The sequence below is a fragment of the Melanotaenia boesemani genome, chromosome 4, assembly GCF_017639745.1.
Source record: "Melanotaenia boesemani isolate fMelBoe1 chromosome 4, fMelBoe1.pri, whole genome shotgun sequence".
Classification (NCBI taxonomy): Eukaryota; Metazoa; Chordata; class Actinopteri; order Atheriniformes; family Melanotaeniidae; genus Melanotaenia; species Melanotaenia boesemani.
Window position 1 is genome coordinate 4486539 of NC_055685.1, and position 17785 is coordinate 4504323.

General features: G+C 38.5%; 1 protein-coding gene across 4 annotated transcripts in view; it reads left to right on the forward strand.

Moving 5' to 3' along the window:
- Positions 1-17785, forward strand: part of LOC121638620 (glutamate receptor 2-like) — a 78110-nt gene that overhangs the window by 15376 nt on the left and 44949 nt on the right. For all 4 annotated transcript variants that reach the window (XM_041983494.1, XM_041983492.1, XM_041983493.1 and 1 more), the window contains exons 2-10: positions 2616-2756; positions 9907-10146; positions 10333-10454; positions 12118-12192; positions 12308-12361; positions 15591-15749; positions 16074-16241; positions 17046-17150; positions 17243-17350. In XM_041983494.1, coding sequence (XP_041839428.1) covers positions 2616-2756; positions 9907-10146; positions 10333-10454; positions 12118-12192; positions 12308-12361; positions 15591-15749; positions 16074-16241; positions 17046-17150; positions 17243-17350 — 1172 coding nt within the window. The remainder of the gene's footprint in view (positions 1-2615; positions 2757-9906; positions 10147-10332; positions 10455-12117; positions 12193-12307; positions 12362-15590; positions 15750-16073; positions 16242-17045; positions 17151-17242; positions 17351-17785) is intronic.

Here is a 17785-nt window from a genome sequence, read left to right on the forward strand (position 1 = left end):
GGATTTATACTTAAGCTTTGCAGGGGCGGGTCTAGAAAAGTTTTGATTTTATGTAATAATAAACTAATTATTACAACTAAAATGATCATCTGATATTAAAAAGCAACGAAAAACCCAAGTAAGCTTTGGCTCTTTCTGTTGATACAATACAGTAAAAACAGGCATATTTCCAGCATAGTCGTGAATGGTGATTAATAATGATTATTTAATTTTTAAGCTGTGATTAACTTGGTTAAAAATGTTTCCATTTGACCTCTATACTTTTATTGAAAGTCATTTTCAACAAATTAAATATACCGATGACATGACTTTAGTCTTCTGGTGAAGTTTTCTATCTTGCCCACATTAAGGCCCTTGAAGCATGGTGTCTATAGCCAGCTAGAGATCAATGTATCAAGAACAAAGGAGTTGGCAATCTGCACTATACCAGATACATGGGTAGACCCAGTCTCACATGAAGACTTACTTGTTGACAGTGTGGAAACCTAAATATCTTGGGACAGTTCTCCACTGCCCGCTGAGCTTTATTAAAAACATATGGCATGTTTTCAAGAAACATTCACAGAGACTCAGTCTTCTTAGAGGGCTAAGCTGTCTTGGCGTTATAGTCTTCGGATTTTAGAACTTGTCTATGTTCCACATATCCACTGTTTTTAACATTTCATTTCCCTGCTTGGTTGCTTTTTTCACTTGAAGGTACAGTGTCTAAGAATTACTGATATCTAGTAATGATGGGAATAGAAATTACTTTAAATACCAAGCACAGTTGTGAATGGATGTCAGTGGCCAAAATTCTACCAGATTTAAACACTTTTTCATCTGTGAGTGGATCCAATGGCTTCAGGTGCAGTTATAACTGTACATCTGTATTGTCCTTTTCTATGTGCCTTTTAAGGCTTTACTTATCCTAAGCGGTACTCTAGTACCTATAGAACAAAGTGTAAAGATAGATATAAACAAAGATGTAAATAGCTCATTCTAAGAGAATAAAAACACAAAAGTAAATTTTAGTTACGTGATTAGATACCAACAGAAACACAGTTTTTAATGATATATTACATTTTTGTGTCACTGATCTTTGATTTTGTTACACGCTGTACCTTTAAGGTGTAAGTGCAGAAACAAACTGTACAGGATTGTGGCGATGGCAGGCAAACTGCCCCTTGTGAATATTTGTATTGAAAGGAAAAAGATGAAAGATAAGAGAATCCTGACAGATAGCGCTCCCCTTCTGTCCAGTCAGTTTGATCTCCTGAAGTCAAGAAGATGATGTAGAGTCCTTCTGGTTAAAGGTCCCTTCAAAATGTCTTTTATTCCAAATGCCATCGGTATTCTTAACTCAACAAAATGTCCGAACCACATAGGTTGATTTGAACTGCTTTACTTTTACTGTCTTAAAATTTCCCGTTTATGTGTTTAAATGTATTTTTGTCACATTCGTATCTGTGCATTTATTGAAGCTATGCAATACTGTTTTTTGGAGATGTGTGTCATTTTTGTTGGTGAGCTGAAGTACATTTTCCACTTTGGTGGAATAAAGATCTATTCTATTCCATTCTAAATAAATTTAAATCAGTGGTTCAGTTTACAAGAACAAAGTGATGGCCAGTTTATGAGAGAAAACAGATGGCAGTAATGGTGTTGAAAGGAGTGCTCGTAACAACCTGATGGCAGCACATTATTAAAAGCATTTCTATATCCTGGATTCCTGAGTTTAACTCTGGAAAGTAAGGTATTTATGTGCACATCAAAGGACAGGGAACTGTAAGTCGGATACTCAGGTATTTGTAGGGGTTAACAAAGTGAACTTCAGAACCATCCGAATGGAAGATGATGGCATTCAGTCTGGGGAAAATTTTTATTGAAAATGATACAGTTTTTTTTTTTTTTTTTTTTTTTTTTTTTACTTGTGTTTTAAAAAAAGGATTAAAGTTTGTGAAAGCCAACTTCAAGCTGTTGAAAATGTAGGGAAGTCAGAGCAGAGTTCAGGGATGGACTGGAGGTGTACAAAGTGGTATCATCTGCATACAGATGAATGTGGGAATTACTGAGGCCTGGAGAGGCTGAGATGTAGCGCTTGTTTTTTTTTTGTTTTTTTTTTTGTTTTGTTTTGTTTTTTGTTTTTTTTTGTTTGTTTTCTTTTGGTTGTTTGTTTGTTTTGGTTTTTTGGTTTTTTATGTTGTTGTTTTTTTGTTGTTTTTGTTGGGGTTTTTTTGTTTCTTTGTTTGTTTGTTTGTTTGTTTTTTTTCAGTTTCTCTCAGCATTACACGTTCTGATCTTACTAGCATGTCTACTCCTGGGAAGACTGGCAGCCATCTTGAAGGATTCAACATGTGAATAATCTTTGCAGATAGTTTGAAAATGATCTTATCATCCCTGACTGATAAGCAGCAACAGTTGCTTCTCTGAGCTCATTGCTGATGTTGTTCCTCCTTAGCAACAAACTGACCAAACATTCTTCTGCATGTTTCACCAGCAAGTCTTCAGCTGTCAGATATTTGTTGATTGTGTTTCTTTCCTTTTTTTTTTTTTTTTGATATATTATGTAAAATTATAAAGAGTGTTTCATTTTCTGGTGTTTTTCTCTCTGTAACATCCTCCTATCTTTGTCTCAGGTGGTTTATTCCCCAGAGGAGCTGACCAGGAGTACAGTGCTTTCAGAGTTGGTATGGTTCAGTTTGGGATGACAGATTTCAGGCTGACTCCACATATCGATAACCTGGAGGTGGCCAACAGTTTCGCTGTCACAAATTGCTGTAAGTAATGTTTTCTTACGTTAATCTGAAAAGCAGTGTAAAGTTGTGGTTTCCCTTAAGATAAGGTCTCAGTCCTGATCTGAGTTCAACTGTTCTCCTTTACATCAGAGTGGAGAGTATGAGACTTTATCTCTGAATGTGAACAATGATTTCTAATGACAGACTTTGACGTCTGATCTCTGAATGTCTGCATGGTGCTATGTGGGACACGAAGGCAACAGTTTGGTGTTTCCAGCCAAACTGACTTAAACATCTTCCCTCTTCGTGTCTGAACCCAACCCAAGGTCACAAGTGAGGAAAGATGTTTGAGTCAGAGTGGATTTCCATGTCAGTGTTAGGATTTAGGAGCTCTCACATGAAACATTTAGACCAGGAACCTTTTATATTTTGATCACATAGCTCTTTTATTCCATAGCTGCATTTTTAGAAACAATTATTCCTTCATTTTACTGTTTAATGTCATTAAATTAATCATTACTTTTCCAAACCAGCCGCAAGGAAAAAGAAAATAAGTTGCTAAAACATTTGTCAGATTATTGTCCACATTTCTAAAGTAGATTGTAGCCTTTATTTTTACACACGTATGACAGATGTTTGGGTCATACATACCAGTTTATCTCTGTGGCATACAGAGTGACTGGCTAATGAAAAATGTATTTTTACTTAAGAGACCTGAGTTTGAGTCCAGAAGAAAACTGATCTGTTCCTCTTTAAACATTACTGTTTCACAATGTGATGAGTCCTGTTGTTGACGTTGTTCCGCGGTAGAAACACCAGGCTTCTTTAGCTGAGGAATACAGTCACCAGCCACTTTATTAGGTACAATTTGCTAGCCAGAACAGCCTTAATTGTTCGTGGCAACAAGGATCTGGAAACATTCCTCAGAGATTTGGGTCCGTATTGACCAACACAGTTGCTGCAGATTTGTCGGCTACACAACCATGATGAGAATCTTTCCTTCCACCACATCCCAAAGCTGTTCTACTGGATTGAGCTGGGGTGACTGCGGAGGCCATTAGAGGACAGTGAACTCATTATTATAAAAACACTCTAAGGTACTCTCCTTCATAAGTAGCTAAAATGCCTTTACTTCTATGCCATAGTCAGAGTGACCTCTGTAAACACCAGCATGTATCAGTCCACTGGCTTTTGTCAGGGAATCAAGGTGTCTTTGTACTGGAATTACATCAGTAGGAATTCTTCCCCTGTAATGGAACATTCCACTAACAGCACTCCTCCCACAGGAAACAGAAAAACTACAAAGAACTACAAACATGAATAACTTACTCCACCAGGAGATGGCTTAATCTAAAATGTCTGGATCCTCTAATTTAAATCCCAAAGAAATCCACAAGAATATTCCTGTGGCCACCAAACACAATGGTGTTTTTAAAGGTCATTATGACTATACTATAGAAGTAAAGACATTTTAGTCACTTTTAGGGGAGAGTGCCTAGGAGTTTTTTTTAAATGTCTTGTTATATTTACCATAGCCTAAGAGCACCTTGGAAAAGAGCTGGTAAGTCCAGGAAGGCTCTAACACAACCAATTTTTCAGTGAACTCATTGTCAGAAAATAGGTTTAGATGATCTGAGCTTTGTGACATGGTGCATTATCCTGCTGGAAGTAGCATCAGAAGATGCTCCACTGTGGTCATAAAGAGATGGACATGGTCAGCAACAATACTCAGGTAGGCTGTGGTAATTAAACCAGGCCACGTTGGTACTAAGGGGCCCAAAGTGGGACAAGAAAACATCCCCCACACCATTAAACTAGCAGCTGCCTGAAACATTGATCCAAGGTAGGATGGATCCATGTTTTCATGATGTTTCCATCAAATTCTGAGCCTAGCATCTGAATGTGGAGCTGAAATGGAGACTCATCAGACCAGCAACGTTTCTCCATCTTCTGTTGTCCAGTGTTGGTGAGTCTGTGTGAATTGTAGCCTCGATTTCCTGTTCTAAGTTGACAGGAGGCACCCGGTGTGTCTTCTGCTGCTGTAGCCCATCTGCTTCAAGGCTGGACGTGTTGTGTGTTCAGAGATGCTATGCTGCAGACCTTGGTTGGAACCAGTTCTTATTGGACTTCATGTTACCTTTCTATCGTCTCCAACCAGTCTGTCCATTCTCCTCTGACCTCTGACATCAACCAGACATCCTGGTCCAGACAACTGCTGTTCTCTGGATATTTTCTCTTCTTCAGACCATTCTCTGGAAACCCTGGAGATGGTTGTGTGTGAAAATCCCTGCAGATCAGCAGTTTCTCAGACCAGTAACCGTCTTCAAGTTTAAAATCACTTAAATCCTATTTCTTCATCATTCTGATGCTCAGTTTGAACTTCAGAAGGTCATCTTGACCTTGTCTACATGACTACGTGTATGGAGTCGCTGCCATGTGATTGGCTGATTAGCTCTGTGTCAACAAGCAATTGAACCCAATAAAAAGTGGCCAATGAGTACACATACAATAATAATATGATTTCCAGAAACATGAAAAGACCACATCATTCTGAGGAGTCTGGACCAACTATTTATGTCCATTTCTTTGCCTTTATTTTGGTTTATTGTAAAGACAAACTTGTATCAACAATAAAATTTTTCTCAGCCAACTGGATTAACACAGAGTTTAACTTCTGAGAAAACTTCTGCACATAGCAGGAAGCATTTTACCATATTTGAGTTAAATCGGTAGCTTTCTGCTAACTTTGACTCTTTAGTTAACTGGGTTCCCGCTATTAATCTTTTATATGAGTATGGACTGTATATTTCTAACTAGGGCAGCATTGACTATTGTTGGGCTCAGTTACATGGATTCAGAAACTGTGGAGAAAAGAGGCAGCAGGAACAAAGACTCCATGCGTGGAGGATACGCAGCCATTATCAGAGCATGATGTAATGATAGCCTGCAGCTCAGAGTTCTACTATTTTAAAGCATGGATGTGATAGCAGTGAAAGCATTGAGTCTTCTCTTCCTGCCGACTACATTCAGGCTGCAGATACACATGATGTGCTTTACTGTGACAGCCTTTCATTTACACATTTAATTGTCTGAAAGAAAAAAAATCCTTCTGTACAGCAGTGACAGTTTGGACTCTTCTGTAACAGCTGTGATCCAACATCTTTTTACCTTCATTCTGTATGAAAATAATCTGAGAACACACTGTGCTAACCACCACAGCAGCTGGATCGTACCAAGTCAGGACAACAGCCAACTGAGGACACATTCAGAGAGGCTGAATGACTTTATCCAACATCACATCTCACAGACTGAAACTGTCTCACAATAACCCACCTGCAGTACTTTAATTTCAATGTGAAATCATCAGATATGAGATCAGATCAGAGACATTTCTTAGAAATAAAACATGTTTGAAAAATGACTATATGAAAGTACAAACAGAACAGGAAAACTCTTCTCCAGTAACCCAAACAATAAAGTCTAAAATTAAATTTTTGTCTTTATATATATATATATATATATATATATATATATATATATATATATATATATATATATATATATATATATATATGTACATATATATATATATATATATATATAAATGACTTTTATCTCTCTGGACTTTGACCAAAATAATTCGAGGCTACAAAAAGTGCTGAGTCAAAGAAACCCAGAAGATGTTTGGTACCTACTAAAGTAAAGATAAAGATGCTTTTTAAAATAATATTTTCTTGGGGTTTACTAATATTTCTAATATGTTCAATTTGTACTAGCTATCAGTCCAACAGATTGACCCTTTGAGCCCTGTTCACATTTTTTAGGCATCTGCTTGAAAATTGCATCCCCATAATGAGCTGAATACATTTCTGCAGCCACAAGGTCTGTTTGAATACTTTTGGAGTCATAGTGAAGGACACACTTGGGATTTATTAAGATATGTAAATGTTAGTATTTGTGTTACTGGTGAAGAATAAGGATGGCACAGAGCAGAAATTGAATAGGTTTTAGATTCCCCTAATAAAAGTAAAACCAACCCCTATCAGGATAAACATGAATATCTCTTTAAAGTAGTGCAGCTGCACCTCTAAACCTCCATCAGACCACAGTACAATATGTTAACATTAACTCTACAACGACCAACACTGCCAAGACGAAGCACGACCAAATAATAGCAGTTTTAGTACCGACAGTTTAGGTGACTTTGGGGTCACTTTGGGCCATCTGTTCTAAACCTCCCCCAGCTGGAAGACCTCAGGTTTGAAAACAGAAATCCAGTTAAAACATCTCCAAATAATTTACAGACATTAACTAGACTCTACTGATTCTGCACCATTCAACAGATTTTCAGTTGTTGCTCCTGTTTTTCTGGTATTTTCAGGGTCGTTTGGGAATAATTTTCTTTTACAAATTCATTCAGTGAGTTCCTGTGCAGCAAAAACATTTCTCAGAAAATTAAATTCTAATGCTAAAATAATAATAATAATAATAATAATAAACTCTCCTACACATTAATAGTTGACCCAAAGATACATTATTCTGTTACATTATTCTGTGTTTTTGTGATAATGACAACGAAACTTAGCTAAGTTGCATGTCGGATCCTCTTATCCTCATGTAAGTAAAGTAACCCACTCATTTCACCTTCACATCAAGTTCCACAAAGTTCAGTTTCACTCTCAGACCAGACCTGATGGAGGAATTTACTTTCTGTCTGACTAATTTTTACATCAAATCTGCTCATTAATGTTAGAATTGTGCAGCTTTGCTTTGCTGCATGAAACATTTAGATGACAATAAATGTTTTTTACTGATGAGCTCGTTTACTTTAAATAAATCAGAATTATTGTCCAAAACTCAGGTTGTGGCCCAAAATGACAGTACAGCGCCCCCTTGTGGCCCATGTGATTTTCTTTTACATTATGTCCAGGTATGAGGTCATGTTTCATGTTTCTGTCTCATTCCTGCTCACAGCTGTTTTACTCTCAAAATAAAAACAAAAATTGTGATAAATCTGAAATGAGCTCTGAGAATGGACAAATGCAATAATCCAGACTGTGATGCACATGAACGTAACATTAGAACCCAGAGACACAGGACTGGATTTTTAACATGAAGAGTAAAGAACAAGGTCGCCGAAGTGGGACAGCTAAATATAGCAGCAGGCAACAGATCCGTCTCTACCTTTCAAAAGCAATCGTGCAGGTTTTGCTGTAAAAATGCTGCTTGTAGATGATCAGCGTTTGAGAAGAGTTCGGAAAAGTTACTGTAAGGCTTGGAGAAAAAAAAAACAGGATATGAAAAATTCCAGAGGAAGGTTTGTTTAAGGCAGAGCATATGATTGCAACATTTATTTTCCTCAGCAGCTGCTGCTGATGTTCAGCTACAGAAACCTTCAATAAATTATGTTTATATTTTTTCCTCTATAACAGATTTTCCAATGTTTCCTGCTTCAACACACCTGACTCAAATGAAATAGATCCAACAGCCTATTAGGTTTTGCACAATGATTCATCAATTTGAGTCAGGTGGTTTTGGAGCAGGGGCACATCAAAAACCTGCAGGATTGTGGCCCTTAAGGACCAGAGCTGGGCACCCCTACTCTATAGTCACTGGTGGAAAACCAGAGAAAAAACACAATTCATGTGACAACTTTAGGGATCCTAACCCAGAAAATAATTTAATATCACCTAATTAAGCTAAAAGACAAAAAAGTAAAACATTGCATAGTCTCCTCAGCCATAAATTCTCTAACCATCATTTTGTTTAATGGGTCATTAATGAGCAGCGATAAGGAGGTCGGACAACAGGGCAAACAAATGTAGGAACCAAATTGTATTAAATTAAACTAATAGTGAAGAATAACACGGTAGCCAAACCTAAGTAACCAAACTGTCAACAGACTTAAAGTAGTGATAAAGTTCTGCTCGAGTCCATCTGCTCAACTACATCAACTCTTATGAACAAAAGTGTTGCGCACACTGTTTCAATAAGTTACTTCAGCACATTAGAAGTCACATGACCACACCAACCAAGACCTTGCTGCGTCATGAATCAGACAGTTGTCAAGCTGCTTCATGGGGATTTTTAATGGGGTGGACTTTTCAACCTCTCAAAGCTTTATTAACAACTTTATTAATACAGTAACAGTAAGTAGTTGCATGAGTTATGTTTTTTTTCCAAATTCCCTTGTATAAAAAACAGATTTAGCAGGAAAAGCTTCTGTTACAGATGAGTTACTAGACCATTATCTAATAAATGAATACAACCAATTTCATCATTTAGATTAATGATAGATGAAAACATTTCCTTCATTAAACACTAAGTTAAAAGTAGAACAGGGCGAACCATGACAGCAGCAACATAATGAAGCCCTGCTTCCCCTCAAATACATCCCACACACAGTCAGGAAATGTCCCCGTTTTGACTGTATCAAATGCTTCAAAGCAGTGAGTCAATTTTACAGCAGACATGTCAAAGTGAGTTGGTGTGTCACAAAGCTTTGATCTCATCATCCCCACTAATCCAGGACTGGATAAATGAGGATCTGGTGATGAATAAAAGAGAACAAGAACATTTATACAAAGGGAACTAATTACAACAAAAAGACTCAGGTGAGGTAACCATTAACCTTGTGGTAAGAAGCAACTCTAACTGGCTACAGAAAGGGAAAACCTCTAGAAATGTAAAAGGAAAGAAGGTAGAGGAAAGAAGACTCAACCTAACCAAGAAACATGTGAAACACAAACCTACCAAGAACTAAAGTAAAACCCTTAAAACCCTGACATTTCTGTATCCCTTTTTAATAGAATCTTATCTTTCTGCAGGTGTTTGGGGCCAAATAGCTTCAGCAGAAAAATCATAGAAATGTTGATCCATAGCTGTTTATATCAAGTAGTTTCTTTCATGTAGCTTCGTTAACTCATATCACTGGTATCATCAGAGCTGGGTTGACTTTTGATATGAAAATGTTTAAAATCAAGAGGACACTTAGAAATTATTTAACTAAAGAAAAAAATGTTAATTTTGCTAATCAAATTAAAAAAAACTTTTACAACAACATATAATGTGTGTTTCCTTCCTGTAAATATAAATATGTCTGTTAGGATTGAGAGTAAATCCTGCAGCTCATGTCTTCTCTCCTCATCACACTTTGTTGTATTAATTCTCTCTCTCTTTCTCTTCCTCCCAGTCTGTTCCCAGTTCTCTCGGGGTGTCTACGCCATTTTTGGCTTCTATGACAAGAAGTCGGTCAACACCATCACATCATTTTGTGAGACCCTTCATGTCTCCTTCATCACTCCATCTTTCCCAGCAGAAGGAACGAATCAGTTTGTTCTCCAAATGAGGCCGGACATCAAGGGGCCACTGGTCTCATTAGTGGAGTACTACAAATGGGAGAAGTTTGCCTATCTGTACGACAGTGACAGAGGTAGCGTGCTTCAAATCATTATTTTCTTTCCTCATTTCTGGTTTTTTTTTCTATGAAAGGTGGAAAAATAAACTGTTAACCTGTTAGAAATGTCAATAATTAATTTTTCAACAAGTTCGTGTGTGTCCGTGTGTGCATGTGTGTGTGGGTGTGTGTGTGGGGGGGTGTGCTTGTGTGTGTGTATAGGTCTTTCCACTCTTCAAGTAATACTGGACACTGCAGCAGAGAAAAAATGGGTTGTAACAGCAATAAACGTAGGAAACCTGAAGGATGAGAGGAAGGATGAAGCTTACCGCTCCCTGTTTCAGGTATTGATATCTAACACAGCGCCATCTGCAGGAAACGCAGCATCATGTGTAGAGGGATGACCATTCTCTGCAAAGTTCACATTTTTCATTGTGTAAAGAAACAAAGAACTTCCGGGTCACTGAACCGTCAGTCAAATAATCACTGTCCAATGGGAAAGGACTTCTTAGGAGACCCTCCAAACTGGGAGGTTTGTGCAGATGTGGAAGCAAAAAAATCAGGAAGTGCAAAGGAGAGAGAGGAAGCGTCACTGGAAAGATGGCAGAGAGCAAAACTCTGATCAGCGAAAACGAAACAGGAAACTGAAAACAAAATATTTACTTTTTTATTTTTTCAATAATGTTTTTTTTCTCTCAGATTTTGATCCTCAAAGTGTTTTCCTCAATCCTTTTGGCACAAATCTAATCCTATATCCCTGCAGCATTTTAACTCAGTTTTATGTCACATGATGCTGTGAAAACTTTTTACCAACATGTTTACATAAACAGATAAGATCCTCCACAGAGTTTATCTGATTATTGTTCCATTGATTCTGAACTTATTCAGATGTTCCAGAACATGGAAATGTTGATGTAGAACAACTTAAAGTAGATTACATTACATGCTGTGTTCCCTTGCACTTGGGATTATACTAAATATTTGTTAGAATTTTATTGTCTTTCCGTGGGTTGGCACCTAGAGGGGCCAGTCAGATTTAGGGGTGCCCTCCAGTCTGCCCCTCTGGCTCTGCCCCTGCCAACTATTAGGATTATAGATCTTTAGATGCCATCAGATCATAAACTTGTTTTATTTAACAGTGTATTCTTTTGATAGCACACGCTGAAACACGAAACTCCGAACTACACACAGGGATCAGAAAACTGGTTCCTACTTCTATTATTATTAACAGGTTATTTTGATCATTTTCAATGAAATGTGTTCTCAGGTAATTACCAGCCAAAATATTTTTCTTTCTACTATTTGATGCTGGACTCAGGGTGTGAACCTCATACTGTATGAACCACCAGTCAAAAGTTTGGACCCACTTACACCCACTGGATTTCATGAGAAAGTGTGTCAAAACTTCTGGCTGGTTGTGTATATCATTTCTTTCGTACCAGATCATTCCAGAGCGGTTCTGAAGATATTAAAGCCGAACATGAGTTTTGTTTGTTTAATCTGTGAAAGGAAATGAGTCAGTGAGCAGTGACATGTATTCTTCAACTCTTCATCCCCTGTGATTTTTTTTTTAGAAAGTGTGTGTTGCTGAATTAACCAGTCAGAGTGACAAAAAATGCTTCAATAATAAGAAATTGTTTGGAGAAACCGTATAGATGAATAATAAACATGACTGGCATCAAGCCTCTAGTGAGAAGCTGCAACACATCAACAACAGAGTCCTGGATGATAAAAGGAGATGATGAAGATGATGAAAAAGATGTAAGTGAAGAAATCAAATGAGAAAGAGGAGGGTTTGTTGTAGTCATAGGGGCGGTGATGGAGAACAAAACTAGTTGAGCTTCGATTTAAGCTTCATCATAAAAACTCAGGTCCAGCCCAGTACATCTGGGTACTGGTCTGTGGTGGTACTGGTGACCACAGCTGGTCACCGCTACCAGCCTAGTGAAGGCCATGAGGAAGCATGACTGAAATATTCTGAATACTGTCGTCTGCTCATGTTTTCAGGACCTGGAAATCCGTAAGGAGCGACGCATCATCCTGGACTGTGAGCAAGACAAAGTCAAAGACATCATGGAGCAGGTATCTGCTCTGCTGCTGTTGTCTTCAGTCATGTGTAGTAAACTTAGAGCTGACGGCTGGTCAAGAAGAAGCCAATAAATATTATCTTTACCTGAGTCTGTTCTGTCCTCTTCAGGTGATCACCATTGGCAGACATGTGAAGGGATACCACTACATCATTGCAAACTTAGTGAGTCATTGTCTTGTCTCTTGAGCCTGAACGTAAAAGCTCTGATAAAATATTGAATATTCATAGTGGCCCTTCATACAGTTTTGTTCTAGGTTTACAGAACATGTTTCATAATGAGAAACACATTAACAGCATCAAGTTGGCAGATATGACAGACTGTTGCACATAATGCTGAGCAGCAGTTCCTGTGGGTTTTTGTCTTAAAGCTGTTTATGTAATTACCCTAGCAGACTGGTCAAAGTCATTAAAAGAAATAGAATTATTGCATTTTTCCAGTGATTTCTACATGGACTACTTTATGTCATTTGGTAACTATGCGTGGATGTGCCACAATTTTCTTCACCTAAATAAAAATAAAAAATAAAAAGTCATTGTCTTTGGAAACAAAGATGAGCATCCAAACATAAGCACTTCGCCTCAGGCAGCAATGTTAAAAATAACAGCTCAATTCAGAAGTCTTGATGTCATTTTGGACTCTGAGCTAAATTTTAACAGTCGTAATAAAGCTGTAACAACATAAGCCTTTTACCACCTGAAAAATATATCTAGAACGGGGAGGAGAGGATCGTGGAGGCACATGAGCGTGAGATGGGGAAATATTCGTCCCTCATCTTCAATAGCCATCAGAGCCTGGAATCTACCAGTGGAGGTTGGTTGCAGGGGTTTTCCTGGACAGTCACTCTGGAGTGTCAGAGGGGCAACCTGTAAGAACCTGTTGAAAGACATCTCTAAGCAGGCTGAGATGGCATCCAGATGGCTGTGGTTAAAGAGGAATGAGCCACCAGGCTTGCAGAGGAGAAGGGGTCAGAGCTGAATGAGAAAGGCCAAAAGGGCCAAGGAGGCTGTTCCAGGACGCTGGTTCTGCTGTCAAGTCCCATCATGGTGTCGTGGGCCAGTTGACAAAACACCAGTAAAGCTAGGAGTGCACACTTGAAATCCCTGTAAAGTCTCAAGTCTGAATCATACTGCTCTGCCCCTAGACGATGTCGGAGGAGAGCGACTTCTATGCAAGTTGCCCACACAAGGAGCAGGAGGCAACTCCTGCCAAGGAGGCAGCTGCAATATCTATCATTTTTCAAGACAGAATAATGGGACTGATGGCTCAACATGACTGTTGAACTGAAAACTGTTTTCAGTTTTTAAGTAGTCTTGGTTGCTGTGATGGAGTTTTCACAGGTCTCTGTAAAGCATCACTGAGATAACTACAACTACTCCAGAATGCTGCTTCTCATGTCCTCACAAGGATCAACAAAAAGGAACATATCACTCTGGTTCTTGACAGGCTTCCTGTGAGACAAAGAATTGATGTTTAAAATGTAGAATAGAATAGAATAGAATAGAAATACTTTATTAATCCCTTTGGAGAGTCCTCAGGGCAATTTGGGTACCAGCAGCAATACAACACCAACAGTAAAGCAGGACAAGCACAAGACACAATATATACAGGTACAAAGCAAAATAGAGGCAACAAGGTGCAAGAAAAGCACAAATAGAATGTAATAAATAACAATAAGATAAGTTAAATAAAACAATATAAACAAGCATTGCACACAGTAGAGGTGGTACAGATTCCCAGTTCACTATTGCACGTATAAGTTATTGCAACTGTTTGTGTGGGTTATTGTGCATGTGTTGTATCAGGCGGACTGCACACCTCCCTCTCCCCCCTCCTTCTCCCCCTCCTGCCTAATGCAGAGTTGTACAGTTTGATGTCTCGGGGGACAAAGGAGTCTCTGAGCCGGTTGGTCCCACTCTTGGGGAGGAGCAGCCTGTTACTGGTCAGGCTTCTCTGTGCACTGATGACAGTGTGCAGAGGGTGACTGGCATCATTCACAATAGCCAGTAGTTTTTTTAGTGTTCTCCTTTCTGCCACTGTCACCAGGGAGTCCAGCTTCATGCCAACCACAGAGCCTGTCTGCCTGATGAGTTTTTCCAGCCTGTTAGCACACCTTTTTGTCATGTTACCCCCCCCAGCAGACAACAGCATAAAAAAGCGTACTAGCTACCACAGACTGATAGAACATCCACAGGATTTTCCTGCAGATGTTAAAAGATCTCAGTCTTAGCAGGAAGTACAGACAGCTTTGGCCCTTCTTGTACAGGTGATCTGTACAGCATGTCCAGTCCAGCTTGTTATTCAGCCACAACCCGAGGTACCTGTAGTTGTCTACAATCTCCACCTTGTCGTCCCTGATGGTCATTGGACGTGGTTGTGGGCTGGACTTCCTGAAGTCAATAACCAGCTCCTTAGTCTTTGAGGTGTTAAGCTGGAGATGGTTCATCTGACTCCAGGAGACAAAGTCACTGACCAGATTCCTGTACTCGTCCTCTCCATCATCCCTGATACACCCCACGATGGCTGTGTCATCTGCAAACTTCTGGATGTGACACAGCTCTTGCTTGTAACAGAAGTCTGAGGTGTAGAGTGTGAAGAGGAGGGGTGCCAGCACCGTCCCCTGGGGTGCTCCTGTGCTGCTAATAACAGTGTCAGATGTGATGTCCTTTAGCCTGACGTATTGCGGTCTCTCTGTGAGGTAGTTACCAATCCAGGACACCAAGGAGAGGTCCACCTGCATCTCCCTCAGTTTGTCCAGAAGCATCAGGGGCTGGATTGTGTTGAAGGCACTTGAAAAATCCAAGAAGAGGATCCTCACTGTGCCAACAGAACCAGCAGAAATGGTTTTGGTCCAAAAAGAAAGAAAGAAAGAAAGAAAGAAAGAAAGAAAGAAAGGATAGATAGATAGATAGATAGATAGATAGATATGGATCATCTGGGTCAAGTTTTTTTTTCCATCCCAATAGATAAAACTAAACATTTAGTTTTTCTGCTCCTGATATGTGGAACAAACTACCAGAAAACCTGACATCAAACCCTGATCTGATCTAGTAAATCAGATCTAATCCACATGTACGTGCTTCCTCTCACCGTCTTCTTCCTCCTCTCACCTTCCTCTTCCTCTTTATGGTTTTACAGGTCATTTCACTAACCTGAGCATAGCAAACCAAAGCTTGGTTAAACAAAGGAAGTTAGACAAATCTTAGTTTTATATGAGCAGCATCAGGACAGAAAAGTTTAAATAAAACTGGACACCACCGGTCATAAACCTTTGAAACATATGAACTCACTGTGAATTCATGATGATGTTGATGATGATGATGACTGAGTCACCAATGATTCCTGACAGGAAATTTAAACAAATAAATTAATTTTGTGTTGATTTTGTTTCAGGGTTTTGTGGACGGCGACCTCTCAAAAATCCAGTATGGAGGAGCAAATGTGTCTGGCTTTCAGATCGTTGATTTTGATGATCCTGTGGTGGCAAAATTTGACCAACGATGGGAAGCTTTAGAGGAAAAGGAGTATCCTGGAGCTGATTCACGCATCAGAGTAAGAAAATAACCTGAATTCTTCTGTGAGCTTGAAGTTTGTCTGATTACCTGCAGCTAATTTATGTGTCTGTGGCTAAACTAGCTTCAAATAAGCGGAAACAACTCATTGCATAATTTCTGAAATCATAGTTGGATTACTGTTTTTTTATTAGAATGATGTGGGTAGAAACCACAGAGCAGCCATGATAGATTTTTGAGTTAATAGAGTATTTCCCCTGCTCTTTACCATAGTTCTCATTTAGCTCGATCTCTGGCTGTAACCATTTGATAAAAGCTGCAAGGCTCTGAAAATAATATTTTACTAATGTTTTCTGTCCTGCAGTATACTTCAGCGCTCACCTACGATGCGGTAAACGTGATGACTGAGGCGTTCCGCTTCCTGCACAAACAGCGAATAGACATGAGTCGCCGTGGCAACAGTGGGGACTGTTTGGCCAATCCAGCAGTGCCGTGGGCACAGGGGGTGGAGATTGAACGAGCCCTCAAACAGGTGACAATGGGGAGAAAGAGGGGCAGCTGCTTCATGATGAAGACTCACGTAAAAAAATGTCATTATTAATTGTACAGAAACTAAAAGTCAGAACTGTGTGAAATCCATCAGAACCATTTTCCACAGGAATGAAGAGGATCAGCAAGTTTGTTGTTCTGCAGCGTTCAAACGTGTGTTAACTAAATTTGTTGCACGATTTTCTGTGATTAATTGCATTGTTACTTTAATTAAATTATTATGATTATTCAAAAGTAGTGTATTGCAAAGTTTTATATGAAAAATACCTCTAAAATAATAAAATTCAATCATTTTTTTAAATACTTTTTTCTAAAAACAATCTGCTTTTAACAGCACTATTTTGATACAGCAACAGTTTAAATGTTTCCTGTAAATTTCAGCTTGAAAATTAAACTCTTAAAATTTAAATTCATTAAATCAAAAATGTATGACAAAGTGGGAAGAAAATTTCAGGCTTTATTAGTTAAAGGTAACAATTTTAAGTCTTATTTCTGGGGTTAGTATTGTTAAATGGTTAAATGAGTTGTAAAATGGCCAGCATCACAAATGACTGTAATCTCACCATTTATCCTCACACTGTCCACCTCATTTAAAGATTAAAGATTTTAATTTAATCTAATTAAGTATAAAATGAGAAGTTGTTTATAACTGGATTTGAAATGACCTCAATAAGCAAACAAACAGATTAGTCCCCAAACATCTATAAACATCTTTTCTCTGATGTAATGATTGAACTTGTCATGAACTTGAACTGAACTGCTCACTGGAACAATGTGGTGTGTTTAGGTGCGCGTGAACGGTTTAACAGGAAACATTCAGTTCGATCAGTACGGGAAGAGGATCAATTACTCTGTGACCATCATGGAACTGAAGAACAGCGGACCTGTGAAGGTACCGAGGCTCTGAGGAACAATGACGCACACACATCATGTGTGTTTATGTGTGTAATGTAATATATGCTGATAACATCTGTGTGTTTTCAGATTGGATACTGGAATGAGGTGGACAAGATGGTGCTGACAAAGTCTGACCTTTACCCAAATGACACCATGGGAATGGAGAACAAGACGGTCATTGTGACAACTATACTGGTAACAAGATTAAGATTAAATTTGAGACAAAAAGGTGTGTTTTCATTAGTAAAACACGTCAGAACAGAAAACATTTGCCTTAACGAGGAAGAGTTTCACTGTGTTTGGAAAAAATGTAAATTCCTGTCTGAACCTTCATCTTGGTTTCTTGTTGCTCCTAAAAAGTCTGTTGAAACTTTGCTTTAGTTATTTATCAGCTGTTATCGTTTGTGTTTCATAAGGTAAAGTGTGTGAATATAAAATGATATCAGTTAATTATAAAATAAATATTTGAGCAAAAACAGACACAAACATTAAATTAACCGTTTCATGCATGAATATTAAGAAACAATCCCACATGTTTTTACATATGATATTTAACTTCTGGAGACAGTTGAGCTTTTCTATTTCTTAATCATATTTGACTTTTTATTTATTCAATTTATTTTGATATTT